The sequence below is a fragment of the Scyliorhinus torazame genome, chromosome 5 (genome assembly GCF_047496885.1).
Source record: "Scyliorhinus torazame isolate Kashiwa2021f chromosome 5, sScyTor2.1, whole genome shotgun sequence".
Lineage (NCBI taxonomy): Eukaryota > Metazoa > Chordata > Chondrichthyes > Carcharhiniformes > Scyliorhinidae > Scyliorhinus > Scyliorhinus torazame.
In genome coordinates this window covers 211891331-211916818 of record NC_092711.1, presented here as the reverse complement: position 1 = coordinate 211916818, position 25488 = coordinate 211891331, and the positions used below count along the sequence as shown (strand labels likewise).

The following is a 25488-nucleotide window of genomic DNA, read 5'->3' as shown; positions in this document are numbered from 1 at the left end:
CATCGATTCAGGAAGTGAAGTGCCGTACATGCTCCTGTCTTTATCAATGATGCCTAGGTGGAGATGGTTGACAGCTTCAAATTCCTAGGTATAAACATCACCAATAAACTCTCCTTGTCCACCCACGTCAACACCATGACCAAGAAAGCACAACAGCACCTTTACATCCTCAGGAAACTAATGAAATTCGGCATGCCCACAATGACTCTTTCTAGTTTTTATAGATGTACCATGGAAAGCATGTTATCTGGCTGCATCACAGCCTGACATGGAAACTGCTCAGCCTAAGACCAGAAGAAACTACAGAGAGTCGTGAACACAGCCCAGTCCATCACATGAACCCGCCTCCCATCCATTGACTCCATCTACACCTACCACTGCCTTGACAAGCGGGCAGCATAATCAAAGACCACTCCCACCTGGGCTATTCGCTCTGCTAATCTCTTCCACCGGGCAGGAGATACAAAAGTTTGGGAAGACGCACTAACAGGTTCAAAAACAGCTTCTTCCCCGCTGTTACCAGACTCTTATGAATTGAACTGATCTTAAGGACTGAACTGATCTATCTACGCATCTTCTCTACAGTTCTAGCACAATATTCTGTGAGCTGCACCTGATGTCTATGTTTATGTATTTACACCGTGTATTTATAGTATGTTTATAATATAGTCTTTGTATGTATTCATGTATGGAGTGATCTGGGCAGCACGGTGGCGCAGTGGGTTAGCCCTACAGCCTCATGGCGCCGAGGCCCCAGGTTCAATCCTGGCTCTGGGTCACTGTCCGTGTGGAGTTTGCACATTCTTCCTGTGTTTGAGTAGGTTTCGCCCCCACAACCCAACGATGTGCAGGCTAGGTGGATTAGCCACGCTAAATTGCCCCTTAATTGGAAAAAATGAATTAAAAAATTTAAATTTAACAAAAGAAAATGTCTGGAGTAATCTGCCTGGACTGGACACAGAACAATGCTTTTCACTGAACCTCGGTATAAGTGATATAAATCTAAAGTCAATGTAGAATAGTTGGGATAAGCCATTTTATTAGTACAGATGTCATGTCGGATGAGTTATCTTTGCTGCTGAGCAAGAAATCCATGGAAAAAGGACAAATATAATCAAGCATAGAACATACTGAGGCAGTTGTCCTTGAAAGTCATCGGGACATTATTTCATCCCTTTAACAAAACCTAGCATTGGAGAGAAAAGAGAATTCTAAAATAAAATGGGTCAACACTAGTCACCAATTATCAAATTGTTTTACAGAGACAAATGTTAGTTCCAAGAAATTGTTGACGGTCCTGCAAGAGGGATGATTGTTTGTGGTGTAATGGGTTGTTGGAAATATGGCAAAACAATTTGTTTCTCTTTGATTGCTTTGTAATTAATTGAAGAATATTATTCAGTTTATGTTGAAAAAGAACAGGGAATCTGTAAATTTTGTTGATTATATTGTTAAAAATACGCAGGCGATGGACATTGTTTGATTAAGGACTGAGAACACATATAAAGAGAGTTTGCTGCAACACCGGGTTAATAGATAGGAGGCAGAGATCTGTAACTCTGCACCCTGTGAATATTCCTATGACCAAGGAAAAAGCCTGTGCCCGGTTTCATGCTTCACCATCTGGCATTAATCTATTTAACAACAGGACTCAGGTCAGAGAATGACAAAAGGTTCATGAAGCAGGAGCTCTGATGCCCAGTAATTCTATCCTGCGCCACCTTGCTCCAAATTGATGCCCATGTTTGCAGTGGGCAGAGGAAACTTCAGACAAAGTCGAACCTGGATCCAGGTGAATTTGTTGGCTTTTCTGGAGACCTCCCACGGTCATTACAATGGAGGAACACCAGAAAGGTGATGGATTTTCAGGACCAGTGTTTACAATCTGAACAAGAAATGATCCCTTAAATTTTCACATCTCACAAGGGGCCAGGAGTTGTACACGATTAGGGGCTTCGGTAGAATCAGGCCTGTTTCCATATCTTTCCCCTCTGTGTTGTTCCAAGTATGGACCCCAATCTGGAGCTGGTGTACAAGCAGCAGAAATTTTCTGTGAAAATAAAAGTGAAGTGTTGAATCATTTCAGCCCAATTTTAACCAACCATTAACCTCCCAGGATGGCATTGAATGGTGTAGCTGATACAATGGGCTGAATAGCCCATTCCTGTTCCTATGTTTCTAGGTTCCGATGTTCCAACTTGAAAAACAACTGATCTTCATCATATTATCCTGCAGTTTGTTCCAACACATGAATTATACCAAAACCTATTTAATCTGTAAATTTATCACAGAGATTATACTCCCATGTCTAAACTCCAAGAATCAAGGTTGAAAATACTTTACTACAAATATTGACACATCAAGAAAGTTATTGGGTCAATAATATGTTTCCTCTTGATGAAAAAAACAGGATGTCAAAATCAGAACCATTTGATTCAGGCTGTACCACTAAGTGATTATAATTAACTATTATCAATGTCCAAGTTTCTCATTCTGAAACAAAGCTGCGGGGATTAAATTGACCTGTCTCGTGGCTGCCTTTTGAGCTGTATGGGGTCACATTAGGATTGAAAATGGTGCCCAAGATGCTTGCATGCACTTCAGCTGGGAAGTACTCAGGACGCCATCTTGGTAAAGTGCAGACATGTCTGAAGCAGCTCCTGTTGAATGTCAATCAGGGTCCTAAAGCCTCCTTCTCATTCCTGTTGCCACTTTACTTTACTTTGAGGCATCCAGCTCTCGTGTTGGTTGCATTCACTAAAACCAACTCGAAACACCATTAAAAAAAAAACTCTGACAGCACAAAGCTGTAATCAGGAGTGTCTTATTAGCAATGTCCAGTCACAAATGGTTCGTACATGGAAAGGAATCCCTCTGATCTTGCCCATTCTCTCCCCAAATCCACTCATTGGCGGCGCCATCTCCTGCACCTGTAGCCTCTGGGACTCCTCCAATTGGCTATGGATCTTTTTGCTTTTGCATTTGGAGTAGAGAGGAATACACCAGGTGACCTTCGAATCTGAATGGGAAAGGGAGAAAAAATCCTTGTTGTACTGAGAGGCCTCTAACACTATCAAATGAAAATTCACCTCTGTTAATTATCAAGGGGAAAAGACAAAGGTTTTTGAAAAAGTTTATTTCTAAGTCCAGCTATAATCGGAATTAAGACGATGAGGGAGAAGGCTGCATACAATTGAAGCCCATTTGTCAGGATTGGATGATCACAGCCTGGCATTGGCTGACATCCCCCGCCGAGACCCCTAGCCATGGCCGTCACCGACTGCGCGACGCCTTGTACACCTTCACTCATGGTGCCAACAGCGTGCATCAGTCTCTCCACTGCGGTCGCCGCCCTAGCAGTGTTGGCCTCAGTGCCACTCATTGCCGTGCCATCTCCTGCGCACGTAGCCTCTGGGACTTGTCATAATATGCACATAATGAGGTAAAGACAGGCAATGACCGACACCCAGGTTAGCCAATCAACACACAAGACAGAACACAACCAATCAGCAGACAGAATACTAGAGGGGGGGCTTCCTACTATAAAACACACGAGGCATCAGCACTCCGGGTTTTTCCACTGGTGACAACTGTAGTGACAGTCAGGGTGTATATATCATTTAGCACCTTCTACACGTGGCTCAGAGCTAGTCTGGTCTGATTACTTAGAGTTAGCACACTTAGACTAATAGAGTGTCAACCCATAGCAAGCTGTGTGCATTTTACAGAATCAATAAATCGTATTGAACCAACGCTTAAGTTTGGTGTCTGCTTTCCAGTACAACTGCATCCAATTGCAGTCCGTGTTAACCCAGGGTGAATAACACGACATGGTACCAGGAGTCTACTTCATCTAAGTAATTTACCTTGAATAATTCAGTGACCACCAGCCTCCTTCTCATTCCTGTTGCCACTTTACTTTACTTTGAGGCATCCAGCTCTCGTGTTGGTTGCATTCACTAAAACCAACTCGAAACACCATTAAAAAAAAAACTCTGACAGCACAAAGCTGTAATCTGGAGTGTCTTATTAGCAATGTCCAGTCACAAATGGTTCGTACATGGAAAGGAATCCCTCTGATCTTGCCCATTCTCTCCCCAAATCCACTCATGCCTTCCAACGGCATGGAGAAGATCCAGGCCCCTCCACAGCTACGGATCTCCGGCAATCTCGGCGCCAACTGGCGTGTCTTCAAGCAGAAGTTCAGTCTCTACATTGAGGCCTCGGGCCTCGAGGATGTGTCCGATGCCAGAAAAATCGCGCTGCTCCTATCGACTACGGGGGACCAAGCCATCCAAATCTTCAACTCGCTCACTTTTGCCGACGGCGAGGACAAGACCAAATTCAACACTGTTTTAGCCAAATTCGACAGTCACTGTGAAGGCAAAACGAACGAGAGCTTTGAGCGCTATGTCTTCCAGGAACGCCTTCAGGATAAGGATGAACCATTCCAATCCTTTCCAACTCATCTCCCGAAATTAGCGCAATCGTGCAACTATTGTGACACCGTTGATTCCCTCATCGGGGATAAGATCGTGTTTGGGGTCCACTCTGACGCCCTGCGGGAGCAGCTCCTAAAAATAGAAAACATGACCCTGCCAGTCGCAATCGAGACGTGCAAAGTGCATGAACAGGCGAAAAGTCGCTACTCCTGTCTTAAATCGGCAGAACAGGACCAACTTGCCTCCCACGAGGCAGAGAGGCCATCGCCAGGATGCAGCACCTTAGTATCAATGAAGGCGGCCATTTGGCGCACTTTTCCCAGGGTCCCACGCATGCGCACCACAGACGGGAGAACAGACAGGTGCAAATGGCGGCTGAACACACTGCGCATGTGCGACGACGCAGGGAGCGTAACAACGTCAACATCATGACGTGCCCGAACTGCGGCACCACCCACTTAAAGCGGCAATGCCCTGCAAGAGGCAGACGATATTTAAATTGTGGGAAGCCTGGACATTATGCAGCCTTGTGCAGGTCTGCACCACCGATCGTGGGCCACCGATCCCATTTCTAACGCAAACGCGTTCGATGTGTGCAGCACGGGCTACTGGATTCTGATCCTGGTAGCACCACGGATCCAGAGGACGACTGCCTGGAGTCCCCATATCGTGTGGGCATTATTACTATGTGTGACAAGGCCTCCTCAAATTCAGCAACACGCCTATCTATCCTCAACGTGGATTCTGCGGACGAATGGCGTGCTCTCGTACACGTTAACCAATGCAGCATCCGGTTCAAGCTGGACACTCGTGCTTCAGCCAATCTCATATCTCAAGCAGATCTTGATCGCATCAAAAGACACCAAAAATTCTTCCGCCAGCCTGCCAGCTCCTTGATTATAATGGCAAAGCCATCACTGCGTTAGGGTCTTGTCATCTGCCTGTCTCCAACAAGACCATCAATGCCACACTGCGATTGGAAATCATCAAGCCTGACAAAGCTTCCCTGCTTGGTGCCCAAGCATGCAAGCTACTCAATCTCGTGCAGCGCATACATGCCATGTCCTCTGCCAATGTGAATCATTGACAAAATCCTGTCACAATACCCGGATGTGTTCAGTGGGATGGGCACGCTGCCGTACCGCTACAAAATCTTACTCAGGCCTGATGCTATGCCTGTGATCCATGCACCACGCCGGGTGCCGGCTCCTCTGAAAGACAGTTTAAAGGCGCAGCTGCAGGAGCTCCAAGACCAGGGTATAATCTCGAAAGTGACGGAACCGACTGACTGGGTCAGCTCGATGGTCTGTGTGAAGAAGCCCTCAGGAGAGTTGCGCATATGTATAGATCCCAAAGATCTTAACCGGAACATAATGCGGGAACACTACCTGATCCCGAAGCGGGAGGAGCTAACCAGTGAGGTGGCACATGCCAAATTCTTCACAAAGCTAGATGCGTCGCGTGGTTTCTGGCAGATACAACTGGACGAGTCCAGCAGGAAGCTCTGCACGTTTAATACACCTTTCAGAAGGTACTGTTACAACCGCATGCCGTTTGGTGTTTCCAGCCTCTGAAATCTTTCCCAGGATCATGGACCAGATGCTGGAGGGCATTGAGGGTGTGCGTGTCTATGTAGATGATGTAATTATATGGTCCACGACCCCCGAGGAACACATATCTCGCCGCAAATAAGTCTTTCGACGCATCCATGCAAATGGCCTCAAGTTGAACAAGGCCAAGTGCTCCTTTGGCATGTCATCAGTCAAGTTTCTGGGCGATCAAATATCCCAGCAGGGTGTGCAACCGGACTTGGACAAAGTCAAGGCCATCAGCACCACGAAGACCCCAGAAGACAAAAAGGCGGTACTCCGCTTCCTCGGTATGGTTAACCTCTTGGGAAAGTTCATTCCCAACCTGGCATCACACACCACGGCTCTCAGGCATCTGGTGAAGAAGTCCACTGTCTTTCAGTGGCTACCCACACATCAAGCAGAGTGGCTCAAGTTAAAGGCAAAGCTCACCACTGCTCCGGTACTTTTGACCCAGAGCGTGAGACATAAATCTCCACGGACGCCAGCCAGGACGGTATTGGTGCGGTGCTCCTCCAGAAGGATGACTCCTCGTCCTGGGCTCCAGTGGCCTATGCGTCAAGGGCCATGACTCCCACTGAGCAGAGGTATGCTCAGATAGAAAAAGAGTGCCTGGGCCTCCTAACCGGCATTATAAAGTTCCATGACTACGTCTACGGTCTACCAACCTTCACAGTAGAGACTGACCACAGACCTTCCGTCCATATCATTCATAAAGACTTGAATGACATGACGCGCAGGCTTCAGCGCATTCTCCTTCGACTCTGCAGGTATGATTTCGAGTTGGTATACACACCGGGCAAGGAGCTAATCATTGCGGATGCCCTGTCTCGCGCCAGCACCTCGCCCTGTGAACAGGTCGACTTAATCCGCAAAATTGAGGCACAGGATCAACTGTGTGCCAGCAACCTCCCGGCCTCAGACGAGAGAGTCACCAACATTCAAGAAGAGACTGCCAAGGACCCTCTCCTGAAGCGGGTCATGCATCACCTTGCAAATGGTTGGCAGAAAGGGCAATGCCCTCAGTTCTTTAATGTTAAGGACGACCCGACAGTCGTCGAGGGGATCCTCCTCAAGCTAGATCGCATAGTTATTCCTCGCAGCCTCCAGAGCTTAGTGCTCAAACAGATCCACGAGGGACACGTCGGTGTCGAGAAATGCAGGCGCAGGGCCCGGCAGGCTGTCTATTGGCCTGGAATCAACCAGGACATATCCAATATGGTCCTCAACTGTGCGACCTTCCAGCATTTCCAGCCTGCTCAGCCCAAAGAAACACTCCAGCGACACGAGATGGTGACCTCTCCGTGGTCTAAGCTGCGAATTGACCTTTTTCACGCCAATGTGCTCATCATCGATTACTTTTCGAGTTACCCGGAAGTGGTGTCCGACCTCACATCAAGGACAGTCATCAAGGCCTGCAAGGAGACGCTTGCCAGGCATGGTATTCCGCTCACTGCCGTGAGTGCCAACGGTCCCTGCTTCCATAGCCAAGAGTGGTCCAACTTTGCGAGGCTGTACCTCGGGGCAGCACGGGGCAGCACGGTAGCATTGTGGGTAGCATAATTGCTTCACAGCTCCAGGGTCCCAGGTTCAATTCCGGCTTGGGTCACTGTCTGTGCGGAGTCTGCACATTCTCCCCGTGTCTGCGTGGGTTTCCTCCGGGTGCTCCGGTTTCCTCCCACAGTCCAAAGATGTGCAGGTTAGGTGGATTGGCCATGATAAATTGCCCTTCGTGTCCAAAATTGCCCTTAGTGTTGGGTGGGGTTACTGCGTTGTGGGGATAGGGTGGAGGTGTTGACCTTGGATAGGGTGCTCTTTCCAAGAGCCGGTGCAGACTCGATGGGCCGAATGGCCTCCTTCTGCACTGTAAATTCTATGAATTCTATGATCTACCAAATCAAGCACATTACCTCAAGCCCGCATTACCCGCAATCTAACGGGAAGGTCAAAAAGGAGTCCATATCGTGAAACAACTGCTCTGCAAGGCTGGGGACTCGGCTTCTGACTTTAATCTTGCGCTGCTGGCATACAGGGCAACCCCTCTGTCCACCGGTATGTCTCCAGCACAACTCCTTATGAATTGAGACCTGCGGATGACTGTTCCAGCCATTCATTTACCAGACCTAGATCAACTCCCAGTGCTGCAAACGGTGCAGCAACTCAGGAATCAGCAAAAGCTGACATACGATGCTCATGCTACTGATTTGCCTGTGCTCTCTCCGGAAGATGCTGTTCGCATCAAGTTGCCTGGTGGAGGCTGGTCAGCTCCAGCAGTTGTTGTTCGACAGGCTGCTCCCAGGTCGTTCGTGGTTCGCATGGCTGATGGATCCATTGTCAGGCGCAACAGAAGGGCACTACACAAAATTGCCTGCCTGAATCTCACTTTTCCACTGTTGTCATGTCTTCTCCGGCCACCACGCACCACGAGGCCACCAATCTGGCTGCAATCCCGCCTGTCAAGGCGCCGTCGTCCCCACCTCCATCTCTCAGGCGATCGACAAGGATCCGACGCAAGCCCCAGAGATTGGACTTGTAGATATTTTTTTTGTACATATTGTTCTGTATCTGCACGCTAGACACCTTATATGTACATATGCATTCACTCGCCATTCGCTGTAAATAGTTATATCTGTATATATGTCGTATATGCTCGAAGCAACTGACAATTTTTTTTTAAAAAGGGGGATGTCATAATATGCTCTCATGCACATAATGCGGTAAAGACAGGCAATGGCAGACACCCAGGTTAGCCAATCAACAAACAGGACAGAACACCACCAATCACCAGACAGAATACTAGAGGGGGGCTTCCTACTATAAAACACACGAGGCATCAGCACTCCGGCTTTTTCCACTGGTGACAACTGTAGTGACAGTCAGGGTGTATATATAATTTAGCACCTTCTACACGTGGATCAGAGCTAGTCTGGTCTACTTAGTTAGAGTTAGCACACTTAGATTAGTAGAGTGTCAACCCACAGCAAGCTGTGTGCATTGTTACAGAAGTTCAATAAATCGTATTGAACCAACATCTAAGTTTGCTGTCTGCTTTGCAGTACAACTGCATCAAGTTGCAGTCCGTGTTACCCCAGCGTGAATAACACGACAGGACTCCTCCAATCGGCTATGGATCTGCTGGAGTGACGCTGACATCTCCCCCTGAATATCCCAGCTGCACTCCATCATCTCCATCAGCTCCGGGTAACCCTGTTCCAGAGGCTCAGCATCAGGCTGAACCCAGTTGGATCCAGGGTTTCAGCAGACCTTTGTCTGCTGTCTCACCTGGGGGTTCCTGCCTCCACCTGATGTACATCATTAATTGAATAGCTTTGCCGGCCTCGCGTGCCAAACACTTGGGAAACTCGTGTCAACCCCCGCTCGCGAGCACACCTAGAAATTTTTACGGATAATCGCGCCCAAGGTTTCACATGACAATAAACTGAATTTCAAAAAAAGTTTAGGTTTGAAGGGAAGAAGCAAAATGCTGAAGGAATGTCATGTCATAGCAATACAAATGACAAGAAAGTTGGAGGGTCAGTGTATGTAGGTGGGAGTATGTGGGTGCATGTGTGTGTGCGAGGAGCAGCTCCAAGCAGAACTTTGCATTAAAACTCAGCTGACTGACAGGAACTTTGATAACTGCCTCGGGGGCCGCATTGAGGTTCTTCACGGGCTACCTGCGGACTGTGTACTTACCGTGATCATGAGAGCATAAGAACTTGTGTTCTTTTTATGAATCTATATATATCTGTAAAGGTATAGTTGTGGGTGAAGGAGCTGTTTAAAAGATATAGGGCGGGATTCCCCGATTGCGACGTCAAAATCGCATTCGGCGATCGGCCGGTGAATCGGGGGCGGCGCCATTTTTCAGATGCTCGAGGAGTACGCTGCGCGCCGTAAAAGGCAACGAGTGTAAAATTCCACATCCTATGACTGCTGAACCAATCTCTCACCCCTTTTATTCAATGGGCCTGGTGGGAATGAACTTTGCCGGCAAACTTAGGACATCACCAGAGGCCCTCCCCCAATGCTCCGCCCCCGATGGGCTGACTTCGCAATGGCTTGGGACATGTGTCCTCTCAACTTCCGGAAACCTGGCGTGACGGCTGCAGACTGTGTCCAGCGCCACCACGGTTGAGGCGGAAGCCGTTCTGCTGGTGGTGGTGACGGGGGGGTGGGGGGCATCGGCGATGACTGGGGGGGACAGGTGGGGGTTGATCTGGGGGTGGCGAAGGGAGTTACAGGGGGGCAGTTTCGGCAGGCCGGATCCGCGCGTAGCCGGCGCCATGTTATATGGCACGGCCGCCGCCGTGCGCATGCGCGGCCACAGACCTGGCCATTCCGCGTCCGTATCGGCAGGTAGGCTTTACGTGGCACGGCTGCTAGCCCCCCCACCAGGCGGAGCATCGGCGCAGGGGTGGCGTCAATGTTTTGGTCGAAAGACCAGATGCTTCTTCTGGACATAACCGCAGAATCGGAGAATCCAGCCCTTCATCTTTTCTTGATTATTAAATGTTTTTTGCTTTTGTTAAAAGTTCAGTCGCAGTTCTGCTTGTTTCTGAACAAAAGAATAAACGTTAGAGGGCTGGATCCTCTGCTTCAGTGGCTAAGTGCTGGCTCGAATAAGAACTCGCAGGTGGTTTCCGACGGAAAAATCGGCGTGGACCCCCGACTCCGGGTCGGTGAGGGGCTTGCAGCAGCGCTGGGTGAAACTATTGGCTCACGCACTGAAAACGGGCGGAGAACGGCCGGGTCCCTGACCACGCACACGCACGGCAACGACCTGCAGCGGTTTGCACATGCAACATGATGCCGGAAGAGGGCAGCACGGTGGCTCAGTGGGTTAGCACTGCAGCCTCACGGCGTCGAGGTCCCAGGTTCAATCCCTGCTCTAGGTCACTGTCCGTGTGGAGTTTGCACATTCTCCCCGTGTCTGCGTGGGTTTCACCCCCACAACCCAAAAGATGTGCAGGGTAGGTGGATTGGCCACGCTAAATTGCCCCTTAATTGGGAAAAAATGAATTGGGTACGCTAAATTTAAATAAAACATGACTCCGGAAGTGTACGGACTCAACCCGCCATGTGCAACCCCACAGGCCACCCCTACCAGTCCCCCCAGCCGTCGCGGAAGCCCCCCAGCCAGAGGCACGGATCCCGGCCGAGTGTGACGGCACTGAACACAGTCCGCGATCCGAACTTGGCCCATTGGGGGCGGAGCATTGTGGGAGAGTCTGCCAATGACAGGCCAACCCCGTTGCAATGGCACCCAGCGCACGGTGCGGTGATGCCATTTCGGAGGGGGCGGAGCATGGCTGACCGGCGTCAAACCGGCGCCGGCCCCAATTTGGACATCGGAGTCGATTCTCCACCCGATCGCCGATTACGATATCCGCGTCGGGCAACGGAGAATGCCACCCAGGATCTATTGGGCCTAGTTCCATTCTAGGATCTGACTTGTCCAGTAATATCAGTTGCTCAGAATATTACTGGTGATGGTGATCCCACCTCAGCTTCATCCCGCTATCTGACATGATGTGCAAGCTACTGATTCGTTGACCATGAACCATTTGCTTCCCACCCCACCGTCCTTCCCTCACCCAACTTTCTGCTTCTGGTATTCTGCTTTCAGACAGAACAGAATCAGAGAATATTTTCAAAACGAAAGGAGGCCATTCATTCCATCGCATCCATGTTGTCTCTCTCCAAGAACATCTCAGCTGGTGCCCCTTTTTCGTTGCCTTTTGTGCCATCCGCAAATTTTGTAATAGGGAGCAGTAAATGCAATAGACCAGAGAGAAGGAGGTGCACGTGAAGCAATGCATCCTAATGCTGACCCTGGAAGTCTTTCTCCAGTCTAAAAAAACAGCTATTTCTCAGTGATTACTATCATTCAGACAATTTTGAATCCATAATACCACTGTAAATGGCAACGAGCGTAAAATTCCACATCCTATGACTGCTGAACCAATCTCTCACCCCTTTTATTCAATGGGCCTGGTGGGAATGAACTTTGCCGGCAAACTTAGATGTGGCACTTAATCAAACTTATTTAGGAAGTCCACGTACCCTACCAGCTGCATAAACCTCATCTACTCTCTCTGTAACCATCAACGAAACACAATCAATTTAGTTAAAGGTACTATTCCCTCAGAAAACCTGCGCTGCCATTCTGAGTGACTGATAATTTTCTCTCAACTATTTGTTTTTCAAAGCTTTCCCACCACAGGTTAAACTGACTGCCCTGTAGTTCCTGGCTGAACCTTCCACAGGTGTTGGAACAAGGTGTAACATTTGCAATTCTCCAGTCCAATGGCACTCGGCATCTTCACAGGAATGTGAGCGGCACGGTAGCACCGTGGTTAGCACTGTTTCTTCACAGCTCCAGGGTCCCGGGTCCAATTCCTGGCTTGGGCCACTGTCTGCGTGGAGTCTGCACGTTCTCCCCGTGTCTGCGTGGGTTTCCTCCCACAGTCCAAAGATGTGCTGGTTAGGTGGATTGGCCATGATAAATTGCACTTAATATCCAAAAAGGTTAGGTGGGGTTACTGGATTACGGGGATGAGGTAGAGGCGGGCTTATGTAGGGTGCTCTTTCCAAGGGTCGGTGCAGACTTGATGGGCCGAATGGCCTCCTTCTGCACTGTAAATTCTACCATTCTATGAATGGATTATTATGACCAGTGCCTCCACAATTCGCATCCTTACTTCCCTCAGTTTTCTTGGAGGCATGTGATCCAGTTCTGGTGAACTTTAAATACAGCCTGCCTTTCTGATACCTCTTTTATCAAATTCTAACACACCCATTGGCTTCAGTGTCTGCCCGTTGTGTGATTGGATGTTGGAGGGTGAGGGTCAACAGCCAGGTGCAAAGGCAACATCCCTTTTCTCCAAGCAACCAGCCTTTGGTTATTCCCTTTGTCATTAAGGTGGTGGGAACTGCTGACTGTCTGAAGAGGAAAGGAATTGTAGATTACCAGCATTACCAGAAAACGTGGAACTTCCTGAAAATGGCTGCTTACACTAACTATCGGGTGATCTTCCACTGTAAGTATGGTGAGCCTTGCCAGAAATTCTTCGATTTAGTTTTTGAAAGAATTGAAGGTGTTTCCTTACCTGGCACAAGGTGGCACCCTCAGCTTGGACAACTCTCACAATGGCAACAATGGGGATCCACATAATACAGAAGATGATCAGACACCAGCCAAGTGCTGTGGCCCACACAGGGTACTCAACAGGTCCATATGTTGGTGGCACAAAGGTTGCTAATGACCAGATGAAGATTACCTAAATGAAATAATTGTACAAAGCATGACCAGAAACAGAATGATACAGTAATAACAGCATAAATCATGAAAAGATGTAATATCTCCTTACTGCCAGCAAACACGGAGAGATAAAAATCCAACACGCTCTCCACCACAGCCAGAAGAGCCAAGTCCTTTTCCCAATCATCATCTCAATGTCCTTGATGAATCTGTTTGCCCCTGCGAACAACAAGAAAGCAGAGAGACACAATCACTTGGATTGTCCAGTCTTCAGGGCAGCTTGTTTACTGCCGAAATTCATCTTGTCCTGGGTGTCACTAATGAACAGGTTAAATCAGAGAAAGGATCACTCAGGATTTCAAACATGATTAATAAATGATGTCCTGATATTTCAATTTAGCCTGGTCTCAGGTTCCGCTTGATAAAGCACACATGAAGTGCCTTGGACATTTAATTGTGTTTATATGTGTTGTATGAATGCAAATTGCCTTCTTTTTCTCACTTATGAACTCCTATAGTAAAATGGTGTGTGTAGAACAGCTTACAGAACACCCATTCACAAATCTTTTGAAAAGAACTTCTGTTCCAATAACCATATTAAAGTATCAAATAGATCATTAAAGTATCAATAATGGAAGCTTTAACTCTGTCACACTTTCCGCAAATTTATATTGAGAGACTGGCAAAAGCGATCGCAGAGAAATAGCTATTAACAGCTTTCTCCACATCCCCAAATAAATCAATTATGCAATTTTTGGCTGCAATCTCAGGCTCATAAAAGAATTATCTGAATGTGGGATTACTTGTGAATGGGTGTTTGTTAATCCTAAACAGTACCACACATGTGCCATTGCTTCTATCGGGTTCACTGGTTATGGACATAGTGTATACTGAGTGAATAGGCAAAGAAAGATGAGTTGACAAGGTTTAGGAGGGGGGGGGGGGGGGGGGGGTGGGTGCGGTGTGTATGGTGTCTTTAATACAAATGGGATGAAGTCCATTGGAACTAAGAGGGGTCTTTTAACCAGCCCACCTCGGCACTCGACTATCCCCGTGGCTGCTTCCAGAGCTGGCAGTCCCGACTTTGTCACATATCCACCCTGCACACACAGGTCTTTTTGAATAAGTAAAGAAGCAGTTTATTATATCAGAGCTCTGGGAGAAAGATTGGAAGCTCTCCAGCCTCGCAATACTCTTTCTCACTTGAGGTAAGGTTCACATGGGGTTAATATACAGATTTAAAGGTGACATTTGGGCAGCACGGTAGCATTGTGGATAGCACAATTGCTTCACAGCTCCAGGATCCCAGGTTCGATTCCGGCTTCGGTCATTGTCTGTGCGGAGTCTGCAAATCCTCCCTGTGTGTGTGTGTGTGGGTTTCCTCCGGGTGCTCCGGTTTCCTCCCACAGTCCAAAGATGTGCAGGTTAGGTGGATTGGCCATGACAAATTTCCCTTAGTGTTGGGTGGCGTTACTGGGTTATGGGGATAGGGTGGGGGTGTTGACCTTGGGTAGGGTGCTCTTTCCAAGAGCCATTCCTAAATGCAGGCCGTTGCCTTGGAAATTATAGTGACATGTTGTGGAGTTAGGAGGGGCAGGGATACTGGTTAGTTTGAGGTGTGGGACTTCTTTATCTGTGTCAAGGCCCCAAATGTTATCAAAACGTGGGATATGCCATCCGTCGAACCGAGTGAGTCCCCAAAATAGTTGCGCCTCGATATTGGGCAACTGTATGTCTTTATCTGTACTATTAACAAAGAACCAAACATTCATTCTCTCCGTATAATTAATGGGTATTGCCTATAATGGGATTCCGTCATCTACCCAGTACGGGATGTGCGCATACAACCAACAGGAGGAGGCATTTGTTATCTTTGTATATTCATATTGTGGAGCCAGAAAGGCATTCTAAATAATAGCATGTTTCATGTATGAAAATTTGGTTACAAAAAGCATATTCATAAAAAACACAATTAAAACGTGAAAGGCTGGCATGCTAGGCTTCATCATGCTTCGGCTGGTAGAGGCCTTCTAGTCATCATCACCTATCGTGGATATAATAAATGGTTTAATCATTATACAGTTTGAACTGAGTCCAATGTTTCCATTGTCCCATGCCTTTTATGTCTACGCATGCACAAGTGTCCCCACTGATGAGGACTTGGTGTGGTCCTGTCCCCCTGGGAGCAAACCCTGGCTTTTCATGCAGGACCTTAACCATTACCTTGGAGCCGGGGGGGCGGGGGGGGGGGGAAATCGGGTAATGCTTTTAGTTCTAAATTCTTGTCCTTAGTTTGCTGTCTACATCGTGTTTGGTGGCACACTTCCTTCAATTGGTTGCTGAGTTCAAATAGGTATTTGCGCATTCTGTCCCTCAGTGGGCCTACATCTTCCCCCTCCGTTATTATCCCCGCTGGTAATTGCATGGCACAGCCAGTCATCAATTCATGGGGAGACAACCAAGTCGTTCGATTAGGGCTTGCTCGTAATTTCATCAGGGTCGTGTTATTCACCCTGGGGTAACACGGACTGCAACTGGATGCAGTTGTACTGGAAAGCAGACACCAAACTTAGATGTTGGTTCAATACGATTTATTGAACTTCTTTAACAGTGCACACAACTTGCTGAGGGTTGACACTCTACTGCTCTAAGTGTGCTAACTCTAACTTACTAGACCAGACTAGCTCTGAGCCACGTGTAGAAGGTGGTAACTGATATATACACCCTGACTGTCACTACAGTTGTCTCCAGTGGAAAGAGGCGGAGTGCTGATGCCTCGTGTGTTTTGTAGTAGGAAACCCCCCCTCTAGTGTTCTGTCTGGTCATTGGTTGTGTTCTGTCCTGTGTGTTGATTGGCTAACTGATGTACCATCAATGACCATGAGACGAATGGTGAACTATTGTGGCTTTATTGTGCTAGATGTAAAGCCTCCGGCAGCTGGACCCAAGAATGGGGGGAGAGCAGGAGAGCATACACTTTTATACAGAGCTTGCTGGACTGATGTTCAATTTCCAAAACAGCAGCTTAACTAATAAATCTGAAATTAAAAGCTACTCTTGTTATTGATAAACCTGGAGCCACACATCTCTGGTTCACTAATATCCTTTAGGGAAAGAAATCTACCATCCTTGACCAGTGTGATCTACATATGGCTCCTTCAATGTGGTTGACTCTTAACTGGTCAGTTGAATGGATTAGCAACCCACTCAATGTTATCAAACGTCCATGGAAAAGTTGAATAAGAATGAAGCCAGTTGGCCACCCAGTGCCTTCACCAATCTTCGTGAAATCCCTCCTGGACTGAGGCATCCTTTGTTAAAGTCTTACAAAACTATAATAAAATATTGGTGTTTCTGTCCAGTATCCTAGCCACTGTTGGGGTCTGGTCTGGGATTGTGCCGAGTTGATGGGAAGTTCAGGTGGTGTGGCAATCTGATGGTGATTGCCAGTCCCTGGAAGAACCAGGCCATTGTTTCAGACTCCTCCATTTCCAACTTGGTGTGGGCCTATCAGCAGAAGTGGTGGTACAGCACCATACAGAGTGTCCCAGGGAGTTTGCAACATTGATTCGACCCCATGGAATCTCAGGGTAACAGATCATGGACGAGGAAACCTCCTGCTGATTAAAGCCTCTCACCCTCCACCAAGCAATGCCTCACTGCTCCTCCATGTTGAACATCAGTTGGGACTCGCACTGACAATAGCAATGGCACAGAATGTACTTTGTTGCAGGACTTCAACAAGAATGGCTCAACACCACCGTTACTGACAGAGTTGACTGAGTCCTGAAGCACAAAACAGCCAGACTGGACGTTTGGCAAGTGATGAATCAACATCAGGGGACAAACTTACTTGACCGTGCCCTCACCAATTTAACTGTGGCAGACGCAACTGTCCATGGTAGTATTAGGGGTGGCCACTGTGAAGATTAAGGCGTGGATTGTTGTAACTGAGGCGGGTCCCTCAATTTGGGAAATTTTCCAGCTCATTGCACCTACCACAGTAGAAAGATCCTGGATGACATTTTGGGAGGAAAGGTGTTGGTGGGAAAATGCTGTGTTTCACATTCTATGATTGTGGGACATTCATATTGGAAATTCTGCTTTTTACAATATATAACTAATTCTTAACAATGTTGCAATGTATATCTAACCTTGCAGCTTGATGAATTTCCTGTGAAATTCTCTCTGAAAATTGCAGCCCTCTGTGCAAAACAAATGACTCAGCACCTGTGCATACCTAAAGACAATGGACTATTGATAAACTTTGCCCAAGGTCTGAATGCCTTAATATATCTGTGACTGCCCGGCTAGCTACAAACTGAGGAATTAGCAACAACAGGAAAAGGCTGTAAATTACGAACTAATAACTATTTATGGCATGGACTAAGATAATGGAGGAGTAATTAGTTGCATGTAATGAATTGTGATGCAAATAAAGTTGATTGGCTGCATGTAAATGTGATTACAAACTGATTTTGCCTTTGAATTCTGTATATTAACCCCGTGTGAACCTTAGCTCAAGTGAGAAAGAGTATTGCGAGGCTGTGGAGCTTCCAATCTTTCTCCCTGAGCTCTGATATAATAAACTGCTTCTTTACTCATTCAAAAAGGCCTGTGTGTGAATATTTTCACCTCTAACAATGGTATGGCTTTTTTCTAGCAAGGCTGAGAGAGATGTTCCCTCTTTAGTCTTCTAAGACCAATTGCTTCTCTCTCACTATGTATCTCCATCAGCAATCAAATTAGTTAAATTTAAACTTAAAAGCTTCTCTGTCTTACAAGGCCTCAGTTGCTAAGCAACTATTTCTGGTTTGTTTACACTTCACACAGTCGCCCTCTCTACAATTACATACAAACACCTTTGTCCAGAACATTTGTAATTAAGTTTTACCCTTCTCGGCACAGGAACATTAACGTAAACCCACTTAAAACCATACAATGGGCGTCATTCTCCGACCCCCCGCCGGGTAGGAGAATGGCCGTTGGCCGCCGTGAATCACGCCCCCGCCCCCGCCGAAGTCTCCGGTACCGGTTTGCGGGACCCCCCGCTGGATTCTCCGGCCTGGATGGGCCGAAGTCCCGCCCAGAGATTGCCTGTCCCGCCGGTGTAAATCAAAGCTGGTATTTACCGGCGGGACCAGGCGGCGTGGGCGGGCTCCGGGATCCTGGGGGGGGGCACGGGGTGATCTGACCCCGGGGGGTGCCCCCACGGTGGCCTGGCCCGCGATCGGGGCCCACCGATCCGCGGGCGGGCCTGTGCCGTGGGGGCACTCTTTCCCTTCCGCCTCCGCCACGGCCTCCACCATGGCGGAGGCGGAAGAGACTCTCCCCACTGCGCATGCGCGGGAAACTGGCAGCGGCCGCTGACGCTTCCGCGCATGCACCGGGAAACTGACAGCGGCCGCTGACGCTCCTGTGCATGCGCCGTATTTCCGTGCCAGCTGGCGGGGCAACAAACGCCATTTCCGCCAGCTGGCGGGGCAACAAACGCCATTTCCGCCAGCTGGCGGGGCGGAAATCCCTCCGGCGTCGGCCTAGCCCCTCAATGTCGGGGCTAGGCCGCCAAAGATGCGGAGCATTCCGCACCTTTGGGCTGGCACGATGCCCGTCTGATTGGCGCCGTTTTTGGCCCCAGTCAGCAGACATCGCGCCGTTGGGGGAGAATTTCGCCCCATGTTTCTAACAATACAAATATATATCCCGTAAAACTACCTTTATTTTCCTAACAAAGACCTTAATGAAGGATCACCTTGATCTGAAAAGCTAACTCTATTTCTCTCCAGAGGTGCTGTCTGGCCTGCTAGTTATTTAAAGAATTTACTGTTTTTATTGTAAAAGGGATTGCCTGTCTTATGTTGGCTTTTGGAATTAAATGGGAAAAGATCCTTGATAGCTAACGATGGTAAGTGCAAAAAGGTGAAAGTCGCCATAGTCCCAAATGACCAGGGGCTGCTCTTCCCTTTGAGGGGGCGAGAGCTGACTGGTGGTGATTTAACCTGAGGATCACCGCACCTCAGGCGAGGGGCAAGGTTGAGAAGGCTGGGGGGGTCACGAATAACCTCGGCGGGCACTGGAAATTAACCCATGCTGTTGGCTTCGCTCTGCATCATGAACCAGTTGTCCAGCCAACTGAGTTAAACCGGCCCCCACCAAGGATTATACTTGGGTTTCCAATGAAGAACTATTCACACCTTATGACCCAATACATTCCTCTTCCTTCTTCTGTACAGACATAGAACATAGAACAGTTCAGCACAGTACAGGCCCTTCAGCCCACGATGTTGTGCCGACCATTTATCTGAATCTAAGATCAACCTAACCTACACCCCTTCAATTTACTGCTGTCCATGTGCCTCAGAGTTGCTTAAATGCCCCTAATGACTCTGACTCCACCACCTCTGCTGGCAATGCATTCCACACACCCACCACTCTCTGTGTAAAGAACCTACCTCTTACATCTCCCCTATACCTTCCTCTAATCACCTTAAAATGATGTCCCCCTCGTGCCAGCCATTTCCACCCTGGGGAAAAGTCTTTGGACATCCATTCTATCCATGCCTCTCATCACCTTGTACACCTCTATCAAACAGGATGTTTGATATTTTATTTGCTTCCTGGGTGTAGAAATGATGGTACTTTCATTTCTATTGAAATTACTGATATTGATAATTAATTAGTTTTATATCCAACAGTAAATTGAAATGTTCCCCATGAAAACCTACTTGGTAAAATTATTTTATCTGAATACGTTTCTTGTTGCATTTACCATATATCCAGCTGAGCCCAATGAGTTCCAGCAGCGCCGATACAATGAGACCCCATCCGATACAGAAATGGTCAATTAAATTTATCCAGTAAATTCCAGCCTAACAAGAAATGAAAAATCAGAAAATGTGCTGCAAATGAAAAACATGATACAGTAAAATCATTGTTATCCAGCTTGCATGGGGAATGTGCGTCGCCAATTAATCAAAAACGCGAGTTAACAAAATGTCCCATTTCCCTATGGAATGCAGCACAGTGCTTGTAGCATGAAATAATCGGTAATAATAAGTACGCTTTTTACCTTGAATTGTAAAGAGTTTAATTAATTTACAGGATGTGGGCAACACTGGATAGGCCAGCATTTATTGTCCGTGTCTAATTGCCCTTGAGAAGGTGGTGGTGAGCTGCCTTCTTGAACCGCTGCAGAGTCTGTGGTGTAGGTACACCCACAATGATGTTAGGGAATTCCAAGATTTTGACCCAACAACAGTGAAGGAACGGCGATATATTTCCAAGTCAGGATAGTAAGTGACTTGCAGGAGAACATCCAGGTGGTCATGTTCCCATGTGTTTCCTGTCCTTGTCCTTCCAGGTGGGAGCAGTCGTGGGTTAGGAAGGTGTTGCCTAGGGAGCCTTGTTGAGTTCCTGAAGTGCATTTGTAGATGGTACACAATGTTTGTCGGTGGTGGAGGGTTTGAATGTTTGTGAAAGGGGATGTCAATCAAGCAGGCTGCTTTGTCCTGGATGGTGTCGAGTGTTTTTGGCGCTGGAATCATCCAGGCAAGTGGAGAGTATTCACACTTCTGATCTTGTACCTTGTAGATAAAATAAATAAATAAACTTTATTGTCACAAGTAGGCTCACAGGCTTTGGGGAATCAGGAGGTGAGTTCCTCGCTGCAGGATTCCTAGCCTCTGATTTGTTCTTGTGGCCACAGTCTTTATATGGATAGTCCAGTTCAGGGGCGAAATTCTCCCTAAACGGCGCAATGTCCGCCAACTGGCGCCCAAAACAGTGCCAATCAGACGGGCATCGCGCCGCCCCAAAGGTGCGGAATGCTCCGCATCTTTGGGGGCCGGGCCCCAATATTGAGGGGCTAGGCCGGCGCCGGAGGGATTTCCGCCCCGCCAACTGGTGCAAACGGCGTTTGTTGCCCCGCCACCTGGCGCGGAAATGACATGTCGGGGCGGCGCATGCGCGGGAGTGTCAGCGGCCGCTGACAGTTTCCCGCGCATGCGCAGTGGGGAGAGTCTCTTCCGCCTGCGCCATGGTGGAGACCGTGGCGGAGGCGAAGGGAAAGAGTGCCCCCACAGCACAGGCCTGCCCGTGGATCGGTGGGCCCCGATCGCGGGCCAGGCCACCGTGGGGGCACCCCCTCGGGGTCAGATCGCCCCGCGCCCCACCAGGACCCCGGAGCCCGCCCGCGCCACCTTGTCCCGCCGGTAAATAGGTACTCTAATTTACGCCGGCGGGACAGGCAATTTCTCGGCGGGACTTCGGCCCATCCGGGCCGGAGAATCGAGCGGGGGGGCCCGCCAACCGGCAAGGCTCGATTCCCGCCCCCGTCGAATATCCGGTACCGGAGACTTCGGCAACCGGCGGGGGCGGGATTCACGGCAGCCCCCGGCGATTCTCCGACCCGCTGGGGGGGTCGGAGAATGACGCCCCAGATTCTGGTCAAGGGTAACCCCCTGGATGTTGATAGTGGAGTATTCAGTGGTGGTAATGCCATTGAATGCCAAAGGGCAATGGTAAGAATATCTCTTATTGGAAATAGTCGTTGCCTGGCACTTGTATGGCCTAAGTGTCAGCCCAAGCCTGGATATTGTCCACATTTGCTGCATTTGGACATGAACTGCTTCAGTATCTGAGGCATAGAGAATGGTGCTGAGCATTGTGCAGTCATCCGCGAATATCTCCACGACTGACTTTATGATGATGGGAAGGTCATTGATGAAGCAGCTGAAGATGGTTTGACCGAGGAGGGTCTGTAGTGATGTTCTGGAGCTGGAATTATTGTCCCCCAACTACCACAGCCATTTTCCTTTGGGTGACAGGTGAAGACAGTTAAAGAACAAGAAACAAGCGCAAAAGACATGCATTGTAAATTGCTAGAAATAGAATTTAACACTGTAACCTGAATGTGCAATGACAGATATAATGGGCGGGATACTCCATTCCTGCAGCCAGCCAGTGGGGTTTCCAACTGTGGGCCACTCCACACCATCGGGAAGTGCACAAGCGTGAGTGCACTGTCGGCGCAATGGAGGAGCCCGCCGATGGAGAATGCCGCGGATGAGGTCTTGCCTTACTTCCAAGTACAAATATCCCTCTGAATTAATCGTTCCTGTGGTACTTCTGACATCCCACCCCTTTATTTGACTCTCTGCACTTCATTAATAATAATCTTTATTGTCACAATTAGGCTTACATTAAGGCTGCAATGAAGAGCCCCTAGTCGCCACATTCCGGCGCCTGTTCGGGCACACGGAGGGAGAATTCAGAATGTCCAAAGTACCTAACAGCACGTCTTTCGGGACTTGTGGGAGGAAACAGGAGCACCCGGTGGAAACCCACACAGACACAGGGAGAATGTGCAGACTCCGCACAGTGACCCAAGCCGGGAATCGAACCTGGGACCGTGGAGCTGTGAAGCAACAATGCTAACCACTGTGCTACCGTGCCATCCCAGCACCACAGAATTCAGGATTTCTTGGTTTGAATGGGCAAATGGGCCTATGGTTAATTGGTCAGCCAATGGGTGGCACATCTGACCATGCCGGACTCACTGGTCACCATTGTGACATGTCAGCATAACGTATTTGCTTGTGCTCGAATCCTTGATCGGGATTTACAAGGCTCAGATCTTTGAATTAAAGATGAGAGTGTTATAGACAAACTGAAAGCGCGATTGAAATTTTCCAAAGTGCACGGGCTGGATTCTCCGCTGTCGGGATTCTCCATTACGCCGAGAATCCCGCTGCCGGCAGGGGCGCAGAAAACTGGTGCGGCGGGACGGAGAATCCCACCCCGTATCTCTTTGCTGTGAGACATATCAAATAATGTTGATTGAAAACTAAGTAAAACTGATTCACAGTGTTTTAATTGAGCAATAAAGTAGAGGGTGAAATTCTCCACCTCGTGACACCGCAAATGCGAACCACGATCGGGCGGAGAATCAGGCATCCGGCCAAAATCGAGGACTGTGCACGCCACACTAATCGGCACCATCCTCCGGTCCCTCGCTGGTGGCGTTAACAAGGTTAGCTGCATTCTGTCTTTGGTGCTACCTACAGGCTCCTGGCTGCTCATGCTGCTGAGTGCTGCCTGTGTCCTTTAAATGCTCAGAAGGCCTCTCGTCAACTGGGAGCCCACCCTGGCCACCCCTCTGGACGCCCTCATACCCCAGCTGTATCATCACGGGCCAAGCTCAATTAGGATCCCAGCAGGTGTTGAAACTCCTCAGAAGGGCTGCCCCATTGCAGAGGAAGCACGGAATCAGCAGAACCCACCCCGACCAGAGGACACATGCAATGAGGCCGATGGAACCCTTCCTTGTTCCCTACTCCTCCCCGGATCGAGGACTCGCCAGTAATCCCCTCCTCTCCGGATCACCAGCTGTTCTTCCTGGTGAGACTGGCAGCGCTGACTGCCTCTGCCACCACCTGCCAGGCGCGCTTGAGTCTCCGGTCAATGCTGGGAAGAGGATGTCCCTCCACTCATCACTGGCATGGACCTGTGGGTCCACCTCGGAGTCCTGAGCTCAGGGAAGGGGGAGGGACATTTCTTCGTTGAGCCATCTTGGTTACTGCAGTGAGTGTGTAAGTGGATTGCTCAAAAACAGCTCCCCTGCCAGGCCCTTCGACGTTAACTCAAGCTCCAGTGGTTAGAATGCCCAATGGGCTGGGAATTGCCCGGAAGTCGAGCCAGCATGCTGGGCCATGCGTATGTCCTTAATTGCTCCTGAATAGCAACCCCAACGGAAACATGAACCCCACACAATTCAGTCCCAGTGTCAACACTTTCTCCCAAACGGTGAATTTTGCCCAGAGTTTCATCTCTTTAATCAGATGGGGAAAGATCAGTCAATTCCAAACAATCACTTGCCGCCCACCTGGCCAAGATGTTCCTGTACAGCTACAATACTGACAATGTAGAAAATTGCCCCGGTATATCCTGAGCATAAAAAGCAGGAGTGATCCAACATGGCCAATTACCACCCCTTCAGTCCACTCCCGATTATCAGCAAAGTGATGAAAGGGGTCACCAACAGTGCTCTCAAAAGGTACTTGCTTAGCAATAAACTGCTCACTCAGAATCACTCAGCTCCTGGCCTCATTACAGCCTTGGTTCAAACATGGACAAAAAGAGCTGAACTAGAGGTGAGCTGAGAGGGACTCACCTTAGCATCAAATCAGCATTCGACCTAATGGTGCATAAAGGAGCTCTGGCAAAACTGGAGCCAATGGGAATTGGGGGAAAATTCTCCACTGGTTTGAGTCATGACGGTCGGTTTGTTCAGTTGATTGGACAGCTGGTTTGTGATGCAGAACAAGGCCAACAGCATGGGTTCAATTCCCGTACTGGCTGAGGTTATTCATGAAGGTCCTGCCATCTCAACCTTGCCCCTTGCCTGAGGTGTGGTGATCCTCAGGTTAAATCACCACCAGTCAGCTCTCCCCGTCAAAGGGGAATGCAGCCTATGGTCATCTGGGAATAAGGCGACTTTCCTTACCTGGCACAAAGGAAGATGGTTCTGGTGGTTGGAGGTCAATTGTTAGTTCCAGGACCACTGTAGGAGTTACTCCTACATTGGGAGTGTTCTAGGCCCAACCATTTTCAACTGTTCATCATTGACCTTCATTCCATCATAAGGTCAGATGTGGGAATGTTTACTGATGGTTGCACAATGTTCAGCACTATTTGTGGCTCCTCAGATATGTTCATGTCCAAATGATGCAGGGCCTGCACAATGTCCAGGGGTGGGATGACAAGTGGCCACACAAGTGCCAGGCAATGACCATTTACAAGAAGAGAGAATCTATCCTCGACCTGACATTCAATAATAATAATAATAAATAATAATAACAATAATAATAGTCTTTATTAGTGTCACAAGTAGGCTTACTGCAATGAAGTGAATATCCAAGTGCCAGGCAATGACCATCGACAAGAAGAGAGAATCTAACTATAGAACTGACATTCTATGGCATTAATATCACTGAATTCTCCACTAACAACATCTTGGGGCTTACCATTGATCAGAAACTGAATTGGACCAGCCATATAGATACTGTGGCTACAAGAGCAGGTCAGACACTAAGAATCCTGCAATGAGTAATTCACCTCCTCATTACCTGAAGCCTGTCCACCATCTAAAAGGCACAAGTCAGGAGTGTAATGTATTACTCTCCTCTTGCCTGAT

General features: G+C 48.4%; 1 protein-coding gene across 2 annotated transcripts in view; it reads right to left on the bottom strand.

Annotated features, from left to right (window-relative positions):
• Positions 1-1014: 1014 nt before the first annotated feature.
• Positions 1015-25488, bottom strand: part of LOC140420926 (sodium- and chloride-dependent neutral and basic amino acid transporter B(0+)-like) — a 113645-nt gene continuing 89171 nt past the window's right edge. For both annotated transcript variants that reach the window (XM_072505083.1, XM_072505084.1), the window contains 4 exons: positions 20065-20164; positions 13405-13514; positions 13144-13314; positions 1015-2050 (listed from right to left, as the gene is read on the bottom strand). In XM_072505083.1, coding sequence (XP_072361184.1) covers positions 1913-2050; positions 13144-13314; positions 13405-13514; positions 20065-20164 — 519 coding nt within the window. In that variant the 3' untranslated portion in view covers positions 1015-1912. The remainder of the gene's footprint in view (positions 2051-13143; positions 13315-13404; positions 13515-20064; positions 20165-25488) is intronic.